At 37.1% G+C, this 20,592-nt stretch overlaps 2 protein-coding genes across 5 annotated transcripts in view; both read left to right on the top strand.

The window, feature by feature from the left end:
• Window positions 1–7,185, top strand: part of LOC306860978 (serine/threonine-protein kinase Sgk2-like) — a 7,244-nt gene extending 59 nt beyond the window's left edge. Inside the window, exons 1-13 of one of the 4 annotated variants that reach the window (XM_079403011.1) lie at window positions 1–79; window positions 733–851; window positions 942–994; window positions 1,160–1,217; window positions 1,430–1,513; window positions 1,927–2,058; window positions 3,072–3,184; window positions 3,261–3,297; window positions 3,390–3,476; window positions 5,100–5,195; window positions 5,291–5,446; window positions 5,537–5,626; window positions 6,259–7,185. The exon at window positions 1–79 is cut by the window's left edge and continues 59 nt beyond it. In XM_079403011.1, the coding sequence (XP_079259137.1) occupies window positions 834–851; window positions 942–994; window positions 1,160–1,217; window positions 1,430–1,513; window positions 1,927–2,058; window positions 3,072–3,184; window positions 3,261–3,297; window positions 3,390–3,476; window positions 5,100–5,195; window positions 5,291–5,446; window positions 5,537–5,626; window positions 6,259–6,420 (1,086 nt within the window). In that variant the 5' untranslated portion in view covers window positions 1–79; window positions 733–833 and the 3' untranslated portion in view covers window positions 6,421–7,185. Of the gene's footprint in view, window positions 80–645; window positions 995–1,159; window positions 1,218–1,429; window positions 1,514–1,926; window positions 2,059–3,071; window positions 3,185–3,260; window positions 3,298–3,389; window positions 3,477–5,099; window positions 5,196–5,290; window positions 5,447–5,536; window positions 5,627–6,258 lie in introns of those variants that run through there. The other 3 variants (XM_079403009.1, XM_079403010.1, XM_079403008.1) reach the window with 3 other exon arrangements.
• Window positions 7,186–8,399: 1,214 nt separating this feature from the next.
• On the top strand, window positions 8,400–19,994 carry mybl2a (v-myb avian myeloblastosis viral oncogene homolog-like 2a). Its single transcript, XM_079402559.1, has 9 exons — window positions 8,400–8,440; window positions 8,544–8,587; window positions 10,538–10,590; window positions 10,903–11,008; window positions 12,594–12,665; window positions 12,771–12,863; window positions 13,216–13,436; window positions 16,243–16,390; window positions 18,090–19,994. The coding sequence occupies exons 4-9, from the start codon at window positions 10,916–10,918 to the stop codon at window positions 19,854–19,856; spliced, it is 2,394 nt and encodes a 797-aa protein (XP_079258685.1). The 5' UTR covers window positions 8,400–8,440; window positions 8,544–8,587; window positions 10,538–10,590; window positions 10,903–10,915; the 3' UTR covers window positions 19,857–19,994.
• The last annotated feature ends 598 nt before the right edge of the window (window positions 19,995–20,592 follow it).

The raw sequence follows: 20,592 nt of genomic DNA, 5'->3' as shown, positions 1-20,592 counted from the left end.
AGAAAATGATGCACTTCAACAACACTTTATCAGCAAAACTTCTTCAACTATATATTTAACCCTGACTCCAAACAGACGGGTGAGTTGTTTTTCAGAGAACCCTTTCATTTTCAACTGATTTCAAGATTGCCTGCATCTGTTATAACATCATGTTTACGCTCTGTCTGTTTGTTTTATTTTTATAAGATCAGAAACTATAATATACAAACTGCTTGACAGTGTACACACTACTTCCAACTCATATATTACACAAGCTTTTATTAATTCATTATTTGGTAACACTTTATTTTAAGGTGTCCTTGTTACACATGTTACATGTATTATAATAACAATAAATTATGCATAATTACATGCAAGTAACCCTAAACCCTCATCCTAACCATATAGTAAGTGCATGTAGTTATTAATATTACTCAGTATCTAAATGTATAATTACACTGTAACAAGGACACCATTGATTTATTTAGATTCATAATTAACTCGTCTGATGGTGTTTATTAAGATGAATAAAAACATAAGGATAATAATAATCATCATGATACTGTGATCTTTTTTTCTCCACTGTGTCTATCAAACAAAAGCACATTTTAGTCGAACCTCACAACCTTTAGGAACAAAGTGTTTATTCGTAGTCCTGATTTGCAGGAGAATTGCTGTATTTACCGTGTAAACGTGTTCATGTTGAACTACCAAACGTCCTTCATGGGTCTGTTGTGTCAGGAAAACCTGAAGATCCAGTTTGCGAGCAGCACATCTACAGTCAGACCAGCATAAGAGCTCAGTGCTGCTGGACACTTCAGATCTTCACAGATCTGACCGCTGAGAAACACAAGATGGCTCATTACAATCCAGTAAGAACTTCCACTCTTCTCTGTTACTCTGTAGATTAGCCAGGCTTTGCTGGGATGCATATGTTTAATGTATTTCACTGTCCTCTTCAGTCCTTATCGTCTCCATCAGACGAGGTCAATCTGGGTGTGTCGGTCAATCCTCAGTAAGATCACACTTTTATTAGTCATTTATCAGAAGAATCCTGTAAACCTTTCATGTGGAACACGATGGATTTATGTTCATAGATAGTGACTGTGGTGCAGTGGCTGTTATATCTATTATAAAGACTGTGCTAGACTGCTCATGTGTGTTGTCTTATGTGCTTCAGTGCCAAACCCACTGACTTTGACTTTCTGGCTGTGATTGGTAAAGGAACATTTGGGAAGGTGAGGCGCGTCTGATGCCACTATCTGATTAACTGTGTCCCGTATGACTTCAGCAATCATTAACGCTTCAGACGGAAGTCTGCTAAGGTTACCTTGATGAAAGAAATGTTTGTTTTTTCCTTTGGGATTGTTTTAAAGTAACCAGCACAAAAAAATAATACTGTAATGCTGTTTTATCCAAAACAATATGTGAGATATCATGTCGATTGCAGGTGCTCTTAGCAAAACTGAAAGCTGATGGGAAATTCTATGCCGTCAAAGTTTTGCAAAAGAAAGTTATATTGAGGAAAAAAGAGGTTGGTGTTTATTTTTTTATTTTTTTGCATGCATGCAACCAGCTTGTTTTTCCATATATGAAAGATGAAAACACCTCATTGCTCTGATAATGAATCTAATCTAATCTGACTTTCACTCTGTCCTTTGTACCATGCCAAGCTTGCTGGCCAAAAGACAGGCTTTTGATTTACTACAGTAGTTGTAGCAGTAACTAATATTCATGTTTTGGCGTTGGAATATAATTGCTGAAATCAATCCCAGTGTGTAATACACAAGCGGTGTGCAAAGAGATGAATTGTTTTATCACTGAAAAGCTCCTCTTGAAGCTGTAGCATTGTCACTTGTCTTATTCTTATGGCCTGTCCTAGTTGGTGTCAGCTCATATCTGTATTCTGTTGTTCACCTCCGTCAATGCTATGTTTGTGTGCAACAGCAAAAGAATATAATGGCAGAGAGGAACGTGCTGCTCAAGAGTCTGAAGCACCCTTTTCTGGTCGGGCTGCACTACTCCTTTCAGACCTCGGAGAAGCTGTATTTTGTCCTGGATTACGTCAACGGTGGAGAGGTATGGCAAGAAAGCATCACTTATGAATACAACAGGCATTTTTCAAGTTTCAAAAACCATTGCACCCGAAAAAAATGAGTGCAGCTGCATACAAATGTGACAGAGTATCAGAAAACAAAGAACACAAATGCACAATACAGTAGTTCTGTCTGTCTGTTGCTGATTGGATGTTGAGATGTGGGCGTGGCCAATCAAACCCAAGGCAGATGAACATGGTTTAAGTAATGACTGGAGACACCAGAGAGAAGTCACAGTAGAAAAAAACATGCGGGTGACTTCGATTCCATGCAGACTTGAAACGTTATGTATTTATTTATGATACATTTATATATTTCTGTTCGGCAAGGATGCATTACATTGATGAAAAGTGACAGTAAATACATTTGTGATGTTATAAAAGATTTGCATTTCAAATAAATGCTTTTCTTTTGATTTATTAAAGAATCCTTTAATCCATAACAGAATGATTTCTGAAGGATCATGACACTGAGTAATGATGTTGAAAATTCAGCTTTAATTACATAAATAAATTACATTTAAAAAATACATGTATTTTAAAGTGTGATAGTATTTCACAACATTGCTGTTTTACAGTATTTGTGATCAAATAAATGCACCTTTGGTGAGCAGAGGAGGCTACTTCAAAAACAATAAAAAATCTTACATATTACAAACTTTTATATACTTATCAAGTACATAAGACTTCATAATAATATATAACTGAAGCACTGTTCAACATTCACATGATTGACTACATCTGATTAATACAAAAGTGTTAGGAAGTACAAACAGCCACCATTCAGCGTCAAAGAGGGGCAGGGTTTGCCACAGCACTATTAATAATTATGCATTTATGTTGAATAAATGTATGCTTATGTTATGTACTATATCAGCTCACACAACTTAAACCATAGTTTTAAACAGATTTTTTTATTTTTTACATTTTACATGTTAGACACAAGCAGCACAATCACTGGAATGTGTTCAAAACGTGTCTTTTTCTTCCCCCGCAGTTATTCTATCACCTGCAGAGAGAGCGGTGTTTCTCCGAGGCACGAGCTCGCTTCTACTCGGCGGAGGTGGCCAGTGCCATCGGATACCTTCACTCTCTCAATATAGTTTACAGGTCAGTAACCGCAACGCTTTCCTGTCATATCACAGCTGGCCTGATCTCACTTCCATGTCTTCATGTTCCCATCTAGAGATCTCAAGCCAGAAAACATTCTGTTAGACCACCAGGTAAAACAGCTATTTAGGACTAGTGCATGCAATAGCACTAATACATGCATTGTGATGATTGTGCATATGAGTTTGTTTCTGATCTCTTTCAGGGTCATGTGGTGTTAACAGATTTTGGCTTGTGTAAAGAAGGCATAGAACCAGAAGGAACCACCACAACCTTCTGTGGCACTCCAGAGGTACGAGTCTCGAGTCGAGTCACATTTACAATACACAATACACATTTCAAAGCAGCTTTACAGAAAATCATAATATTAAAGATGTTTAGAATATTCTTATGGCAGCGGTTAAGTGCAAATACCATATTTTCTTAGCGATAGATGATATTTGCACTGTTAAAATAGCAATATTTTCTGCTATTTATACTACTTATTGCAAATAGTGGCAATTATCTGCACCTCAGTATTGTATTACATTATAAAACAGTACACAATAATAACTTATTGAGTGTAAATGTAAATTTTTAATTCAAATTATTAAATGGATGCCACCTTATATTGGGACAATAAAGCCCTCCCTAACCCTACCCAATACTTTATTTTCAACTTTTTAATTATTTCCTTCATTTTTATTGAAAATAAATTATTTTCTGGTGTGATTTGACATTTGAAAAGGGAGAAAAAAAGTTTGGCAAAAAGTATATTTGAACCCGGGTCGATCGTGTCACATTTTACCATCTGCGCCACTGGAGCTGAGTCTTTTGTAATCTTGACCAATCACATGTTGGGGGGCGGAGTTAGTGTAAATGGCTTCTGCCAACAAGGCGGGCAACAAAAACATAATAAAAAAGTTGCGATTTTAATATGACTTCACGTTATTGTAAATTATGCAGATAAAGCTGGATGTAATGTATATCAAACTTTATATATAGAGAGCTGTACAATAATAGAGTTATAGTCTGTATTGCCCTATGGGCCTTATGCGTCAGAGAAAGTTCAATTCAGTTCAAGTTTATTTGTAGCGCTTTTCACGATACAAATAGTTGCAAAGTAGCTTTACAGGAGATTAAGTTTCTAGTGTGCAGCCATTTTTATAATTTTGTCTTTGGGCTTCCGCTAGAGGTAGCTCTATAGCATCGCTGTTCAAGAGTAATTAGCTGCTGAAGTGGATGTACTTGTTTTAGAGTTAACCCCTGTTATCGTCATTTTTAAAGCGGATGTCATAACAGATGTCAGAAGACTTTAATACAAGCGGTTCATTCATAAATTCCGTGGAAATGCAATCCGGAAGACGGAACACAGAAAGGGGCGGAGCTACATAAGGTCTATACTAGTGTATGCGGATAAATCTGGACATACTTTTATATTCAACTTTATATAAAGAGCTGCACAATTATATAGCTACATTTTTTGTGACGATATAAACAATTATGCAGCTGAGATTTGCTATAAATAAATAAATGAATAATTGTGACCCTGGAGCAAAAAGTCATTGTATTTATTGTTTGTTGATTTTAAATACAAAACTCGTTGAAACGATTTATGTGTCAGTACTTTTTGAACATTTCCAGCATATTTGAACAATACCGTGATAATACTGATAACCGAAGAATACATTTTCATACATTACATCTCTAATATATATATATATAGCTTTTCGTGTGTGTACTGTATGCACGCAGGTAAAGTAGTATGTACCATATATTCAACTTAATATATCACTGGGCTATAATATAGTGTACATTTTTCGATAATATAAACCAATTACAGCAGTTGAGATTTGCTATATAGTACACACTGTTTAATGTGAGTGTATTTTATGTGTCTAGGTTGACAAAGTCATGTATTTTCTCTCACTCTTAGTATCTGGCCCCTGAGATCATACGGAAAGAGCCGTATGACCGCACTGTGGACTGGTGGTGTCTTGGAGCTGTGCTCTACGAGATGCTCTACAGCTTAGTAAGTTCACCGATTCACTGTCTATATTTTAATCTTCTTGGCCCAAACTTAATGGAACATAATCACATTTAATTTGGGATGACTGTGGCAAACAGCCTCCGTTCTACAGCCAGGACGTGTCTGAGATGTACGACGCGATCCTGCATAAACCTCTGCAGCTGCCGCCGGGGAAGTCGGAGGCCTCGAGTCACCTGCTCTGCGGACTCCTGCAGAAAGACCAGCGTCGCCGGATAGGAGCCATTGCTGATTTTGTGAGTGACCCTCTGGAGGTCTTTGTCATTGTGAAACTGTATATCAGGCCAGGCATCACTGTTAATGTGTCAACTGTTCTGGTTTTGCAGTTGGAGATTAAAAATCATATGTTCTTTGCCCCCATTAACTGGGATGACCTCTACCACAAGCGAATCACTCCTCCATATAACCCAAATGTGGTAGGTTACTACAAACTCCCTACAGGCCTTTGGTGATCAGTGTTTGGGGTAAAGTTACGTAATCACATTGCTTTTTTTAAGTATCTAGTAAAGTAACGCATTACTTTTTAATTTAGAAGGAAATATCTGAGTCACTTTTTCAAATAAGTAACGCCAGTTATTTGCATTGTCTGACAGCTCTTGTGTTGAGAGAAATCAGGAGTAAGTGCAGAGCGTTGTGTGTGAACATGATCTTACTGTAGATCTAGACTAAACATGATCATGTATTTACTCATCTCACCTGCACTAAAACACATTCAGTGTTCCTCAACACCAATAAAAACAGACAAATGCAAACTCAGAACTTTTATATTAAAAACAAACAAGCAAGCCCTGCCCAGATTTAAAAAGTAACTCAAAAGTAACGTAACGCATTACTTTCCATGAAAAGTAACGTAATTAGTTACTTTTTTAGGGAGTAACGCATTACTTTTAAAAGTAACTTTCCCCAACACTGTTGGTGATTATTAGGAAGCAAATACAGATTATTACTGTATGCACCTCTTTACTGCATGCACACATTAATTTCTGGTCCATCTGACAGTGCTAAACCGAAAGCGATTGATAATAAGAGTTCTGCCGTGTTTCTCCAGAGAGGCCCAGCAGACCTTCAGCACATTGACCCAGAGTTCACCAGAGAGATGGTGCCCAACTCTGTGGGCCGCACTCCAGATCCCACCCCCAGCCTCGCCACCAGCAGCTCCAACGCCTTCAACGGCTTCTCATACATCTCTGGAGAAGACGGCTTCCTCTGAGGCGCGCTCTCTCACCTTCAGGTCACCGAGACGTTTCTGGACGCTGCAAAAACACTGGACTGTAATGAGAGTATACTGTGACACAGGAAACACACTGTCGGATGACGAGTTTTAAGATGTTGTGCTCAGTTTGCATTCATAATAAGATATTTCATCAGTATGTACTCATGTTGGTTGTGTAAGACTAAAGGACATCGTGGCAGACGGATTTGCTGATTGCACCACTGGCAAAGCAGCTATAGTTGCAAAATCTGTAAAAGTCTAGATTTCTGATCTTGCTGGTCTTTTGGGGATTGTGGCTCTGCGTGCCTTACTCTTGGCAACGTCCTCATCTAATGTTCTTCATCTGATTACTGAAAAGCATGACAAATTACACCTTTGCTTTGTAACGCTTTGTGCAAAATGTTCTGTAAGAGCATTTCTTCTGTTATTAAAAATGTCACAATCAAATCTATTTTATGTATGATCTGTAAAAGTGAAGTTAATCTGACTGTGCTTTATGAAATCATGTATTAATGCTCAGAAAGTCTTCAGATATGTGGAAAACCATTGATAAATGTTTTTTTCTCATTGAAGCTATACAGATATACTGCTCATGTTACATGTTTTTGTTTAGGGTGTAAAGGTTCACTTAATCTGTGTGATATGTCAGAATTCACCTTGGAAAAAAAAATGCTGAGATTTTACTTCATTTTCCTCTGATGTGGCACTTTTTGTTTCCATATGACAAAGCAGCAATGAATTAATGCAAGACATTACATTCACTCTCACGCAGAGCATCTCCATCTATTTTAATAGTAACATTTATACCATTAATGTTAACTTCCATTAAATAATTTTGTGATTTTATAATGAGCCATTTACAAGACATGTAGACTGTAGATGAAACAGAAATACCAGAAACGGGTATTTAAAATTCCATGTTGTCTTTATGATTACTAGAAACCGTTTTTAGATCAATTATAATTCATTTTGCCCCTTAAGGAAAAGGTTAAACTTACTCGTTTTAGTCTCATCAGGTGACTGCAGATTTGGACATTTTTTAATATAAAACTTTTGTTCAAATGAGTTAAATTTGTGCAGAGCTTTTATCACACAGAGCACTGGCCTGCCACTAATATGAGGTCAAATGCTCATTATGAGGGTTTTAGGGTTAGATTCAGTCTGGGCTTTATGTTCTACAGTTTAGGAGCTCAAAGGCTGTGTGTATTGTTCAAAATGTAATCTAAAAATGGACCATACTGACTTTCTACAGAGTTAGTGTATGTGTGAGGTGCAATGGAAGATCAGCAGTGTTTGTCTCTCCTGAACACTGGCGCAAATTCATTCAGGCCGATCGTAGAAATTCTCTATTTGCAATCAGCAAAGATGAATTTATGCAAGTGTGTGCTTTCCACACTGTACAATAACTCTGGAACAAGTCAGGAACATTTCTGAGACAGTTCTCCTTGTTTTGAGGCATTTAAAAATTAAGAATTTTATTTAAATCCCTAAAACAATTAAAAACAAAGAGTGCATTGAAACTCTCCAAACTACTGGCAATTTGTCTTATAAGCTGCTTTACGTGTTTTGGTAGTATTTTCTTTTATTATTGTTGTTCTTGTGTTTATGATATGCTGCTTGGGTTTATTGCAGGTGTGTTTACCTGAAAGATGACCTGTTAGTTATTTGAACACATTTGATTTAAATTATATAAAAGTACACTTCCATTCTTCCCACCCCATATATATCTCTAGAATCACAATTATACTGATAACAGAACTTCCTGTCGGGACAAAAGTGATAAAAATGAAATCTGGTTTGAATAAATGTTTAAGCACGTTTTAATGTACTATCAGTGCCTAACACAAACACTTCAATCTAAATCTCGTTCGTGAGCGGGTTGTGCTGCGTATTCCTGCGCAGACCCGTAGGGCTGCAGTGGGAGGAAAGCAGCGTCTGCTCTGCGCAAACTGAGCGCAGATGTGACGCAGTCGAGCACAGAAGCTGTGTGCGCGGGCTCAGGACTCAGCAGTTGGAGGTTAGGCGCGTGCGAGGCTAACAAAACGACACATACACCGTCAGTTTTCATATCTTTCACTATAATAGCGAGATTACTTGAATTATTATCATTGCCATTTCAGAAAGTCCTGCAGGACAGCGAAGATATGCCCGGGCAAGTGTGTGGGTAAGACAGAAAAGCAACAGTTTAAAAGTGTTCCGTTTAATTGCTGAAAATATTCCCTACTGAACAAATGAGAATTATTTCCGTCAACAATGAAAGCAGCTAACGCTAATCTATCGGCTAATGTGCGGCCGTTGCGCTAACTGTCGAAGTTTCATAGTGTCTGGAATATAGGAAAACCGCTTCAGTTTTAGACAGAGGAGGTCTTGTTATTAGACCAATATTAAAGTATTCGCTATTAAACTCTAAAAACGTCTACAACAGAGCGAGTTTAACAGTATAACGTTTGTTTTTTCCAGAGGAAATGTTGGTTAGTTAGTCTCTGAACTAGCCGGGAATGCTAATCATGAAGCGCATCGTCTGAAATAGCTCACTCTCCCCTATGTAGTGCACTAGATGATTTAAAGTGCTGTCCTAGAACCATTGAGTTCACATTTTATCATCTAACGTTACACATCTATTATATATATATAATGCACTCTGTTGACTAACGGTCGTGTAATGCGCTTAGACCCGAGTTAGCCTTCTGGGTAAGTTAACTTACACATTAACTTCATGACTGAACAGCTCTGATTTAGGATTAGTGATTTCCATCGAAATAATTTGTATCAATTCTCTTGGATTCAGTAATATTGAAATTCTTGCTTATATCCGTGAGCTGCAAGTATTTTCAGGTAATGGCTGATGGTTTATAGGATTGACGTCATGTCTTTCGTACAGTTTTGTAAAAACAAATGAAAGCACACTATAAAGATGCAAAGATAGTTTACCCAAAAATAAAACAAGTCAGTCATCATGTACACACTCTGAAGTTGTTCCAAACCTGTTTGTTTCTTAATCACTGCTGAATATTAAAGTAGATATTTTGGATCTGTGGAAGTCAATGAGGGACCATGGATTGTTTGGTTGCCTACAAACTATCTGGTGTTCAGCAGAAGAAAGAAACTCATACAGGTCTGGAACAACTCCAGGTGGACTAAACCATGACAGCATTTTCATTTTGGGTGACCTGTCCCTTTAACACTGCGACTTCTGCTCAAATTTGATCAAAGTCAGAGCCAATCTACAGATTTGGGTAATTCTGAAAATCATGTAGCGTATGATGGGCACAGACTTTTTAGCTTCATGCTGTTTAAACATGTTTTGGACTGATTTTAGAGCACACATTGAGTTGAGGCTGGAATACGCTAAATGATTTCTAAAATTTGAACAGATTTTAAAACACTATGCAAACTGGCCATCATACACTAAACGACTGAGGATCATACACTACCAAACCGCCAGTCTGAAAATCTGGTAGTTTGTAATCCTCAGTGATGGCCAGTTTTTCTCTATCAAACTAAATTTGCAAATATATGTGACCCTGCAGCACAAAAGCAGTCTTAAGTCGCTGGGGTATATTTGTAGCAATAGCCAGCAATACATTGTATGGGTCAAAATTATCGATATTTATTTTATGCCAGAAATCATTAGGATATTAAGTAAAGATCATGTTCCATGAAGATATTTAGTAAATTTCCTACCGTAAATATATTAAAACTTAATTTCTGATTAGTAATATGCATTGCTAAGAACTTCATTTGAACAACTTTAAAGGAGATTTTCTCAATATTTAGATTTTTTTGCACCCTCAGATTCCAGATTTTCTAATAGTTGTATCTCAGCCTAATATTGTCCGATCATAACAAACCATACATCAATGGAAAGATTATTTATTCAGCTTTCAGATGATGCATAAATCTAAATTTTGAAAAATGTACCCTTATGACTGGTTTTGTGGTGTTGTGTATTCCAGCCTTTCTAGCTAAACGCACCCATACAGAAATCCCAACAACCACCACATCTGTATTTTCTTAAAAAATCACAGCTATGTATAGCTGTCCAGGAAAAACAAATTTGGTGTTAACTGAATAATGAAAAGTTTTATTTTTTAACTAATGTGGGTCTTTACAGCGATTAATTTGAGTCATCCTTTGAACGCGCAGCTGCTTGGAAGGGAAAGTAAGGTATGTTGCATATTCTCTTTGTTTCATTTCTGTCTCTGTTGCTGTAATATCTTCCTTTCTTGTGCCTTTTGACTAAAGAGTGATTACATCTCATTGAAACCATACTTCATTCAATTTGGCAAACACTTCCTATGACCATCGCTCTGTTTTCTGCACCTGGCTGCTGCTTCTCATTGGAGCTGTTTTTGTGTGTAGAAGTACATAGCAGGTTCTGTACGTCTGATTAGGACCGGAGTTCAGCTCAGCGGTCGCATGTAGGAATATTTAATCGCAGTTCTGCATCCTGTTTGATTCTCATCTCTGTGTTTCTAGTGTAATAGAAGCTATGGTAAGTCTTAAACCTAAGGGTGTGACTGATCCCGAGTCTGATATTGATGAAGATATTGAGCGGCTGAAGAGCAAATGGACTTCAAAAGAGGTGAGCTGAAGCATTGAGGTGCATTTAAATAATTGTGACTCTGGACCACAAAACCAGTCATAAGGGTACATTTTTCGAAATTGAGATTTATATATATCATCTGAAAGCTGAATAAATAAGCTTTCCATTTATGTATGGTTTGTTATGATGGGACAATATTTAGCCTAAATACAACTATTTGAAAATCTGGAATCTGAGGGAGCAAAAAAATCTAAATATTGAGAAAATTGCCTTTAAAGTTGTTCAAATGAAGTTCTTAGCAATGCATATTACTAATCAAAAATTAAGTTTTGATATATTTACGGTAGGAAATGTATAAAATATCTTCATGGAACATGATCTTTTCTTAATATCCTAATGATTTTTGGCATAAAAGAAAAATGTATAATTTTGACCCATACAATGTATTTTTGGCTATTGCTACAAATATACCCCAGACAAATATACCCCAGCGACTTAAGACTGCTTTTGTGCTCCAGGCTCACAATTACTAATAATAAATCAATACATCACTTACTTGAATTAAGTCAAGTCAGTATTATTTGATAGCGCTTTTAACAATGCAAATTGTGTCAAAGCAGCTTTACATCGGCTTCATATAAAGCTGGGTGGCTTTATATCAGTTTTACAGTATTTAGACGGGGAAATAGTTTGTCGAAATAGTGTCATTCTCCTCTGGCCAGACAAAATCAGCAGTTTAAATCTAATCTAAAGCAGAGTCAGATTGTGCAAAGGACTCATCTGGTTCCTGTGGTCTTGTCCGGATGGCCGTCTTGGAGACAGGGTCTTCACTGGGGATCAGTCTCTGGGGCTCATCTAGGTGTCCTGGCTGTAGAGGTCATCTCTAGGTGCTGATCCACCATCTGATCTGGATACAGTCTGGATCTGGGTGGCTACGGTGACCTCGGAATAAGAAAGAAACGGACTAATATTAGCGTAGATGCCATTCTTCTAACAATGTAACAAGTACATCGGGTGTTTTGGGAAGTGGTCCCGGTTCTGGTTGACCTAATTAATGCAGCCTAACAATCCTTTAACGGATCTGAATTATAGAAATGCGATAGTGTATTATGTGTAAACCAGGTTAAAGAGATGGGTCTTTAATCTAGATTTAAACTGACAGAGTGTGTCTGCTTCCCGAACAGTGTTAGGTAGATTGTTCCAGAGTTTGGGCGCTAAATAGGAAAGCTATCTCCCGCCCGCAGTTGATTTTGATATTCTAGATATTATCAAATGGCCAGAGTTTTGAGATCGCAGTGGACGTTAAGGACTTTGTTATATGCTTATGGTAGGTGTGTGCTACAGATTTTAATGTAAGGTGTGATTAATAACAATCCTAGGTATTTATAGTATATATGTATTAGACGTTTGTGAAAATGAAAAAATGGTAGTTGTCTTATAAGCAAAATATTATTTAATAATATAAATATAGTTTCTAAATATATATATATTTTTTTAGGTATAATTTGACCAAAATATGACATGTTATTGATAGGTTTCTTAAGAATCAACATTGTATACAAACATGCTTAGTTTTAAGGGAAATAAACTTTTTTGGGTGGTTTGTTTAATTGCTAACTTTTAGGATGAACGTCTTGCGTCTCTCGTCGGGAAGTTTGGAAAGGATGAGTGGGAACTGATTGCAGGCTTCCTACCTGTGAGTGATTTAATTTAAAACGTTTATTCATAAATATGAACGTGTTTAAGTGGACATTTGTTGTTGTACATATTTGATATCTGAAGTCTGGAATTGTGTTTGCAGGGACGCTCTGCACAGGACTGTAAATACAGATTCACGGTTGTGTTAGACCCAGAGCTCGTTAAGGGAACCTGGACCAAAGAAGAAGATGAAAGGGTGAGCAATGTTTGATGGATTTATTAAATCTTAATGAAGGACCTTTTATTTTTCAAAGCACTGTATTTGAATGTTTTAGTCGAATAAGAAACTGCACGACAGAACTGTATACATTAAAACATGGTTGAAAAATGTCTTAGTTGTATGTTATTCCTAAAAGATCAATGTATTATTATTATTACTACTTTAAAAAGTATATTTTAGTATACAGTAGTAATAGCATAGGTTTCTGAAATGAAATGGTGAAAAGCTCCTGAAGTAAATTCTCAGAGCAGCTCTGGAGAAGACGTTTATGTGGATTATCCTCATATACTGAGACTGGATCTAACTGTGATGTCTTCTCTTTCTGTAGCTCATTCAGCTGGTGTCTTTATATGGTGACAAGAAGTGGAGCACAATTGCAAAGCACCTAAAAGGCAGAAGGGGCAAACAGTGCCGCGAGCGATGGCATAATCACCTCGACCCTTCTGTGATTAAGACCCCCTGGACAGAAGAGGAGGATCTTATGATCATAAAATGCCATTGTGTGCTAGGATCGCGTTGGGCACAAATTGCAAAGTTTCTCCCTGGAAGGTAATTTAGAATTTAAAGAAATATATATATATATATAACTAGCCCAAATAAAATAGACCATAAATGTCAAAAGCATTGTCAATACACAAATATCAACGAATATCAAGAAAATGCAGAATTCTTAAAAATCTATTTAAGGCAATTTGAAAAATAATTTCTTATACCATTTAACGTATTTAAAACTATCCAAGGCCTTAAAAACTCTTCAGTTTAGTTGTATCAAATTTAAGGACCCGTGGATGCAATGTTTCTTATTTTTTTTTCTGAGTGAAACTTTTCTCTATTGGGCGGACATTCGGGCACCTGAGCAAAAGCATTCTTTATACCAGACCTGTACAGCATGCACACAAAAAAAGTGTGTAACTTTGAACTTTAAGAGGAGACACTGCAGGCAAAAACACAGTTTTTTTTTTCATGCACCTGTCAAATTTGAGATTTTTCATAAAGTATTTTTTCAGACTAGCGGAAAGAAAACATCCAAAAGACACTGTTAAGTGTTTCTTCTATAGCACTTTATCTATTTGTCAGTAGATTTAAATTACAATATTATTTTCAATTATTTTTAAAGGCCGTTTTCTCCAAATGAGTTTTCTCTCCTACATTGAGCCATATATCTCCACTTCAGTAGCACTTACACACACCAAACTTTACATCTTTATTCCTGTCTATATCCTGAAGGTTTTTACAGAGGGATTTGTTCATATATAATTTTCTTGATTATATACATTTTATTACCCCCCAAAAATTGTGAATTTATTGTTTTCTGTCTGTTCTAAGTATTTTCTGAATTATGGCGTGACAAAATGAGAAACCCCTCTGTAAAAACTTTTGACTCTGTGTTAATAAAATGAAATAAGAACTTTGAAACCAACTTCATCTAGTGTTTAGATTTTTGTTCTAGAAATGTATGCAAATTAGCGCATATTTAATGAAATAATGCATCATTTGCATATTTAAACCTAATATTTTAGAAAGCTTGTAATACAAAAAATGTTTGCAATTATCAATGTAATCATTCAACTAGGTAAGTAAGGTGATAACTATTAGTTAACTTTTTTACCCTATTCACCTGCAGTGTCTCGCCTTTAATGTGCTATTTCTATTTGATTTGACCCTTGATGTCACTAAATGATGCTCATTTGAGGTTAAAGAGAAAACATGTTTACTGAACAATACACTGCAGCTCAACAGATTGGATCAATAAAGTTTTTTACTCAGTTTTCTTCTGCTCATCAAGACTGTATCTATTTGATTAAAAATACTGAATATTATTTCACTAAATAACATTGTGAAATATTGTTATTTAAAATAAATGTTTCTATTTTAATATACTTTAAAATGTAATTAATTCTTGTGAAGCAAAGCAGTATTTTCAGAGTCACATGATCCTTTCGTAATTATTCTGATTTATAATGATTTATAATCAATGCTGGAAACAGTTTTTATTTTTTTATACTGTATTTTTGGGACCTGTGATATTTTTTAAAAATAAAAAGTTAAAAAGAACAGTGTTTAGTGAAAATAGAGATTTTGTTACAATATAAACTATTCAAAAGTTTGGGGTCAGATTTTTTTTTCTTTTTTAAAGATACTTACTAAAAGTTTAAAGAAAGTTCAATAAACTTTATTCAGCAAGGATGTGTTAAATGGATAAAATTGATAGTAAAGACTTCTATTGTTAGAAAATATTTCTATTTTGAATAAATGCTGTTCTTTTAAACTTTTTATTAATCAAAGAAAAAAGATATTACGCAGCAGAACAGTTTCAACACTGATAATAAATCAGTATATTATGATTTCTGAAGGATCATGGGACACTGAAGACTGGAGTAATGATGCTGAAAATACAGCTTTGATCAGAGAAATAAATGCTATTTTAAAGTATGTATTAAAATAGGAAACCAATATTAGAAATTGCAATAATATTTCACTATCACTGTTTTTTCTGTATTTTTGAAATGAATACAGCCTTGATGAGCAAGAGACTCAAAAACAAGGTTAATTATTTATCAGGTTTATAATATAGGACTAACATATATTATCAAAACAAACTATTTAAACTGATAGAATAGAATAGAAACTGAAGCCAAACTTAAGCTGAGATCTGTAAGTTAAATATAAAAAGTGAACATATGAATTCTTCTATAGCGGTCTAAACATGGTTATGAAGTACAGTTTCAGAGTTTTGTTACCCATCCTCCTCTATTTCCAGCACTTAATCAAGCCACTCTTCTTTAATACATGAGGACGTTTGTCTCTCGTGTTGAGCGCACCGCAACCATTGAAGTATTCAGTTTCTACAGCGACTCATTTGGTGCATCGTTCTCTTTCTATGAAACCGGCTCTAACTCTGTCCTGACATCAGCTCTACAGCGGTTTGCCCGATCATTGCTATTCTTTCCCTTTTACTGGCGGCATTCAATCAAAGCTTCCCAACTCATTTGTGTGCACGAGGCACATTATTTCTTCTGCGCGTCCGCGGTGGAAGAAGAGCACGGTCGCGCACGCTCAGCTTAGAGGGAACACTGTGTGGGAGTCCTGTATTTAAGGCCCGTCGGGCAGGACAGGGATACATTTTGGTAGCCCGACTGGAAAACACTATAGTCCCGGGACGTCAGGCTAGCTATTTATTTATTTATATATATATATATATATATATATATATCTCGATATCTTTGTTTGTATAGTTGGTGTTAAGCAGTCTTATAGTGTTGTCATTTATTATATAATTAAGGCTGTTCTCTTAAGATTGTAAATTGTTACAGAAAGGCAATGAAACTGATCAGTGTTTGGTAATGTTTGGTAGGACTGATAATTCCATAAAGAACCACTGGTATTCAACCTTAAAGCGTAAAATGGACAAGGGCGCCTACAAGATGGAGGATGTTGACTTTAGTGATCTTGGACTCTACTTGTCACAAAAAGAAACCACTACATCCACAAGTCATGAAAAGGTATTTTATTTTTTTAGTGTTGTGTATATATTTTTTGTTTAGCACCTGATCTTGCAAAATTCTTGTACATTTTTGTTAATTTAATTCATTTAAATTTACTCTTTTAATTAACTGAACTTATTGATCTTACTGTGGTCACACATTGGTCTATCATCAGTGTCGGATACGACAACACACAACATAAAAATGATAGTTTCCTAGATGAGCTAATTTAAAGCCGCAGTCTGTAAGTTTTGCCTCTTTGTCGCCATCTCTGTTTGCAAACCTGGAATTGCAGCTCTGTGCAGAATTATCTTCCTTGTGTGGGTTGTGCTCCGGCACGGCTCCAGCGCGGATGAATCTAATGTTGTGTGAATCCTGTACTTCGCAATCACAGATTCTAGCCTATGTCTTGGAATATATGACCCAAATCAGAATTTTCACCGTATATTGTCATCTGAACAAGTAAGTTACAAGTCTGCCATGTTTGTTCTGACCAACTGAGGAAAAAAGCATTACAATAAATCACACTACCAACGGTGATTAAATCTAAAGATCAGTTAGCTCATATCACATCTAACCGTGCAAATTATCATTATTGTTATACTTTTTTCTCAAATTATTAATGTTAATAACATCAGCATTGTTTTTTATTAGTGTTACATGTAGATTTAAATTTTTGTATAGTCTAATATCTAATTGTAATACCATTCGAATTCAAATTCTTTTAATCCAAAAAGCCAATTATTTTCCTCAAACTGGTTCTCTTTAAAATATAAAAACTTGTGTAATCCCACGTAGGCTGTCTGTAATCAGATGCACATTTAAAACTGGAATATAATTTAAGTCAAATGTATTTCATAAACACACAATCCTGGATTACAATCCGCCTTCAAAATGAATGTAATTATTTCAGCTGCTGTGAGGCTATAAGGCCAGGGCTGTCCAAACTGGGTCCTGGAGGGCCGGTGTCCTGCAGAGTTTAGCTCCAGCTTGCCTCAACACACCTGCAGGGAAGCTTCTAGTGTGCCTAGTAAGAGCTTGATCAGCTGCTTCAGGGGTGTTTAATTAGGGTGGGAGCTAAACTCTGCAGGACACCGGCCCTCCAGGACCGAGTTTGGACAGCCCTGCTATAGGCTATAAACGATCCTCACATGCGATATAGCATACTAGCCAGGACTCCTTCTTTATGTTTACAAACGTGACGTAATGACGTGGCAGCATGCTCGAATTTCCTGCAAATTCCTACCCATACCACTCAAATTAGAAAACATTATAAGCTTACCGTTGTGAATCGGGCTAAAGAGACACTGGCTTTTGTACTTGCTCAAATATTGATTTCGGATCATTTTTAACCAAAAAAAAGTTACAGACTACAGCTTTTAATATCACAACGTGACATAACATAAACTAACTACCGATTACCTCAAGACTGTGGGGCTAGTTTGTCACAAAGGTTATATCAAACATGAACAAAGGTATGTTTCCTCTAGCAGTGGTATAAGTTGTTTCAAACACCCAATTTTACACCATAATATTTGTACATTCTGTCCCCAAACTAACATCGTTTGAGTCTGTTTGACTTAGAGATTTTAATGCCATTTACACATGATAGTGGAGAGCCTGAGGAGACATGTGATCAGCCTACTTGGGATAATTTATAAATAAATGTGTTTGCCTACGCTTGTCTTTTTTTTATATATTTAATTTTAATCCACAGTCAAAGAGCACAGCAGAGCCATTACCCAAGGTGAAGGAGATGAAGAGGACAACTTTAGAAAAAACGCTGGACGCAAACAGTCCTCCCCTGTACCCATGTTCCTCTTCACCCTCCAGCTCCAGAAGTCCTTCTGCTGTGCCGCCGCAGCATAAAGCTTTTGTTGATGATGTTTTGCGAATGCTTGCCGAGGACATGCTGCCCCTGAACTTCACTGAAGGCTCTGGGTTTCGTAAGTTCATGTCCTCCGTTGGTCCTCAACATCCACAACTCTCACAGCGCACCATAGCTTTAGAGCTCTATAATGCTGTGGAGAAAACCATCAAGCCACGGCTGATCCAGCAGCTCATGAACTGTGTATCTTTGAGTGCAGGCCGTAATGCTGTTCACCTCACCGCTGATATTTGGGCTAGTGAACATGCAGAACCACTTCTTGCCGTTCAAATGCACTTTCTTGATGATGACTGGAACATTCACAGACCGACTGTGGCTTTTCGCCAATTACAGTGTAATCAGTTTACAGCAAAGATTGGAGGAGAGCTCGAATCCGTTCTTCTAAGCTATGGGCTTTTCCCACATAACATTGGTTACAGCATTATCCACGAGGCCAAGAACACTATTGCTACACATGATGTTTTCTGTGACTACAAGATCATGTATTCTGCACAAAAGAACAATGCAGACGAAGAGGAGTTATTGCGTTTTCTTGATGACCAGTTCGCCATAGACGAATACTCTATAGCTGAAATCTCCTGCAGCAAACATCTGGACTGTATTACAACACTACTGCATTGTGTAATGAAGGAGGCACTGAAGAAGTCCAGAGTTGTTGAGCGTATACTTCTTGAGATACAAAGCGTGGTGTCTTTTTTCCGCCGCAGTGCCTACTGGCTTGAGGTTCTTGCACGGAAATGCAAGCTCTCACTGTCTGTTTCTTGCAGCACAAGCAGCTCCGCCTGGAACTCCACCACCACCATCATCCGTGAAATAATGCAGGAGTCGGTATGGGACTTGGTGATGACCCTTCTCAATCAAGCTCGCACCGAGGCAAACAGCTGCCACGTTTGTCCACCGGTGGTTCATGTTGCACGCGAGCAGGTAGTGGACTTTGTTGGCTTGGTGGAGCCTTTCGAAGAAGTGGTCCAGGTGCTTCAGGAAGACGCTTTCACCTTGTCCCTCGTCATTCCGTCCATCATTGGACTCGATAAAACTCTTGAGACCAAGGCCACGAGCTTCAGCCTTTTCTGCTCAGCCCTGCGCTCTGGTCTCCGATCTTACTTCCAACCTCTGATTTTGCGAAGAGATTTTATACTAGCCACAGTTCTGGACCCACGAATCAAGCTTCAACCCTTTGACGGCGGAAAAGAGAAGTTCAAGAGCACCACACTGTTTACACCCTCCAAACAGCGTGCCTCTTCAGTTGTGGAGTCGGCATTAAGCGAAACTTGTAGCGCAGCAGAAATGAGCCGTGATAAAGCAGATGTTGATACGCAGAAGCTGATGAACGTGCCTGAGCTGCAGCAGTATTTATCAGAGCCCGTGTCTGAGGGAGAGGTTTCTGTCCAGGCCTTCTGGAAAGAAGCTACCCGCTTCCCTCGCCTACAGAGCATCTGCCGCAAACTGTTGGCCGTCCCAGCATCTTCAGGAGGGTTTAAAAGACTGTTTCCTCTAGCCTCCTGTATTGTACGGGCCCAGAGAAACAGACTGCCTCAACACACCACAGAGCGACTTCTGCTATACAGAGAGAATCGGAAAACTAGTAAACACTGAGCTTTTTGCTTTCTTAAAGGAGAAAGCATACATGATGACAACGTGTATGTATTGTTGTTATTTTTATTTAATGTTTTTGTTTATTGAGTGACTTCATTAGATTGTCACCTGATAATAAACGTCTTGATAAATATAAAAGACTTGGTATCTTGACTTGATTATGACCTGCCTATCAGACTCGGATGTATCTAACACTTTCACCTGTGCCTCCACGTCTCTCATAGATGCAAACTCATCACCTTTCAGTGACAACTCACCTTTTCAAAATCAAAATAGGAGACCTATGAGATTTGCTTAGATCCAATGAGAAAGTGTTTTTATGGGTACCCTTCTTACAAGAGTACTTGGGATCTTACAAAGGTAAATAAACTAATTTCAATAAATTTTGTATAGTATTTCCTTTATTTTCTCTTCAAAAGCTATGTCTAAAAAGGGTCATATTTTATGTTGGTCTGAGATGTGGCAACATTGAAGAGAGGGCAAACACTGCATCTAATCAGACAATATTGTCTTAAATAGCCTGCATAGCACTTCATCTTTTATAACATGGGATTTTGACCAAATATAGATATGGAAATACCATATAGATATATAGTCAATAGAAATTCTGTGTGGACCATGACCGTGCAATGTGCATTGTTTACCAATACAATAAGCCATTTCTTTCACATATACGTCACAATAGGGAAGAAAATTGTGTCTTGGTTTTCTTTTCATGCCATCTTTAACCACTGAA

Source organism: Barbus barbus (genome assembly GCF_936440315.1).
Source record: "Barbus barbus genome assembly, chromosome: 41".
Lineage (NCBI taxonomy): Eukaryota > Metazoa > Chordata > Actinopteri > Cypriniformes > Cyprinidae > Barbus > Barbus barbus.
This window is presented reverse-complemented; position numbering and strand designations above follow the sequence as displayed.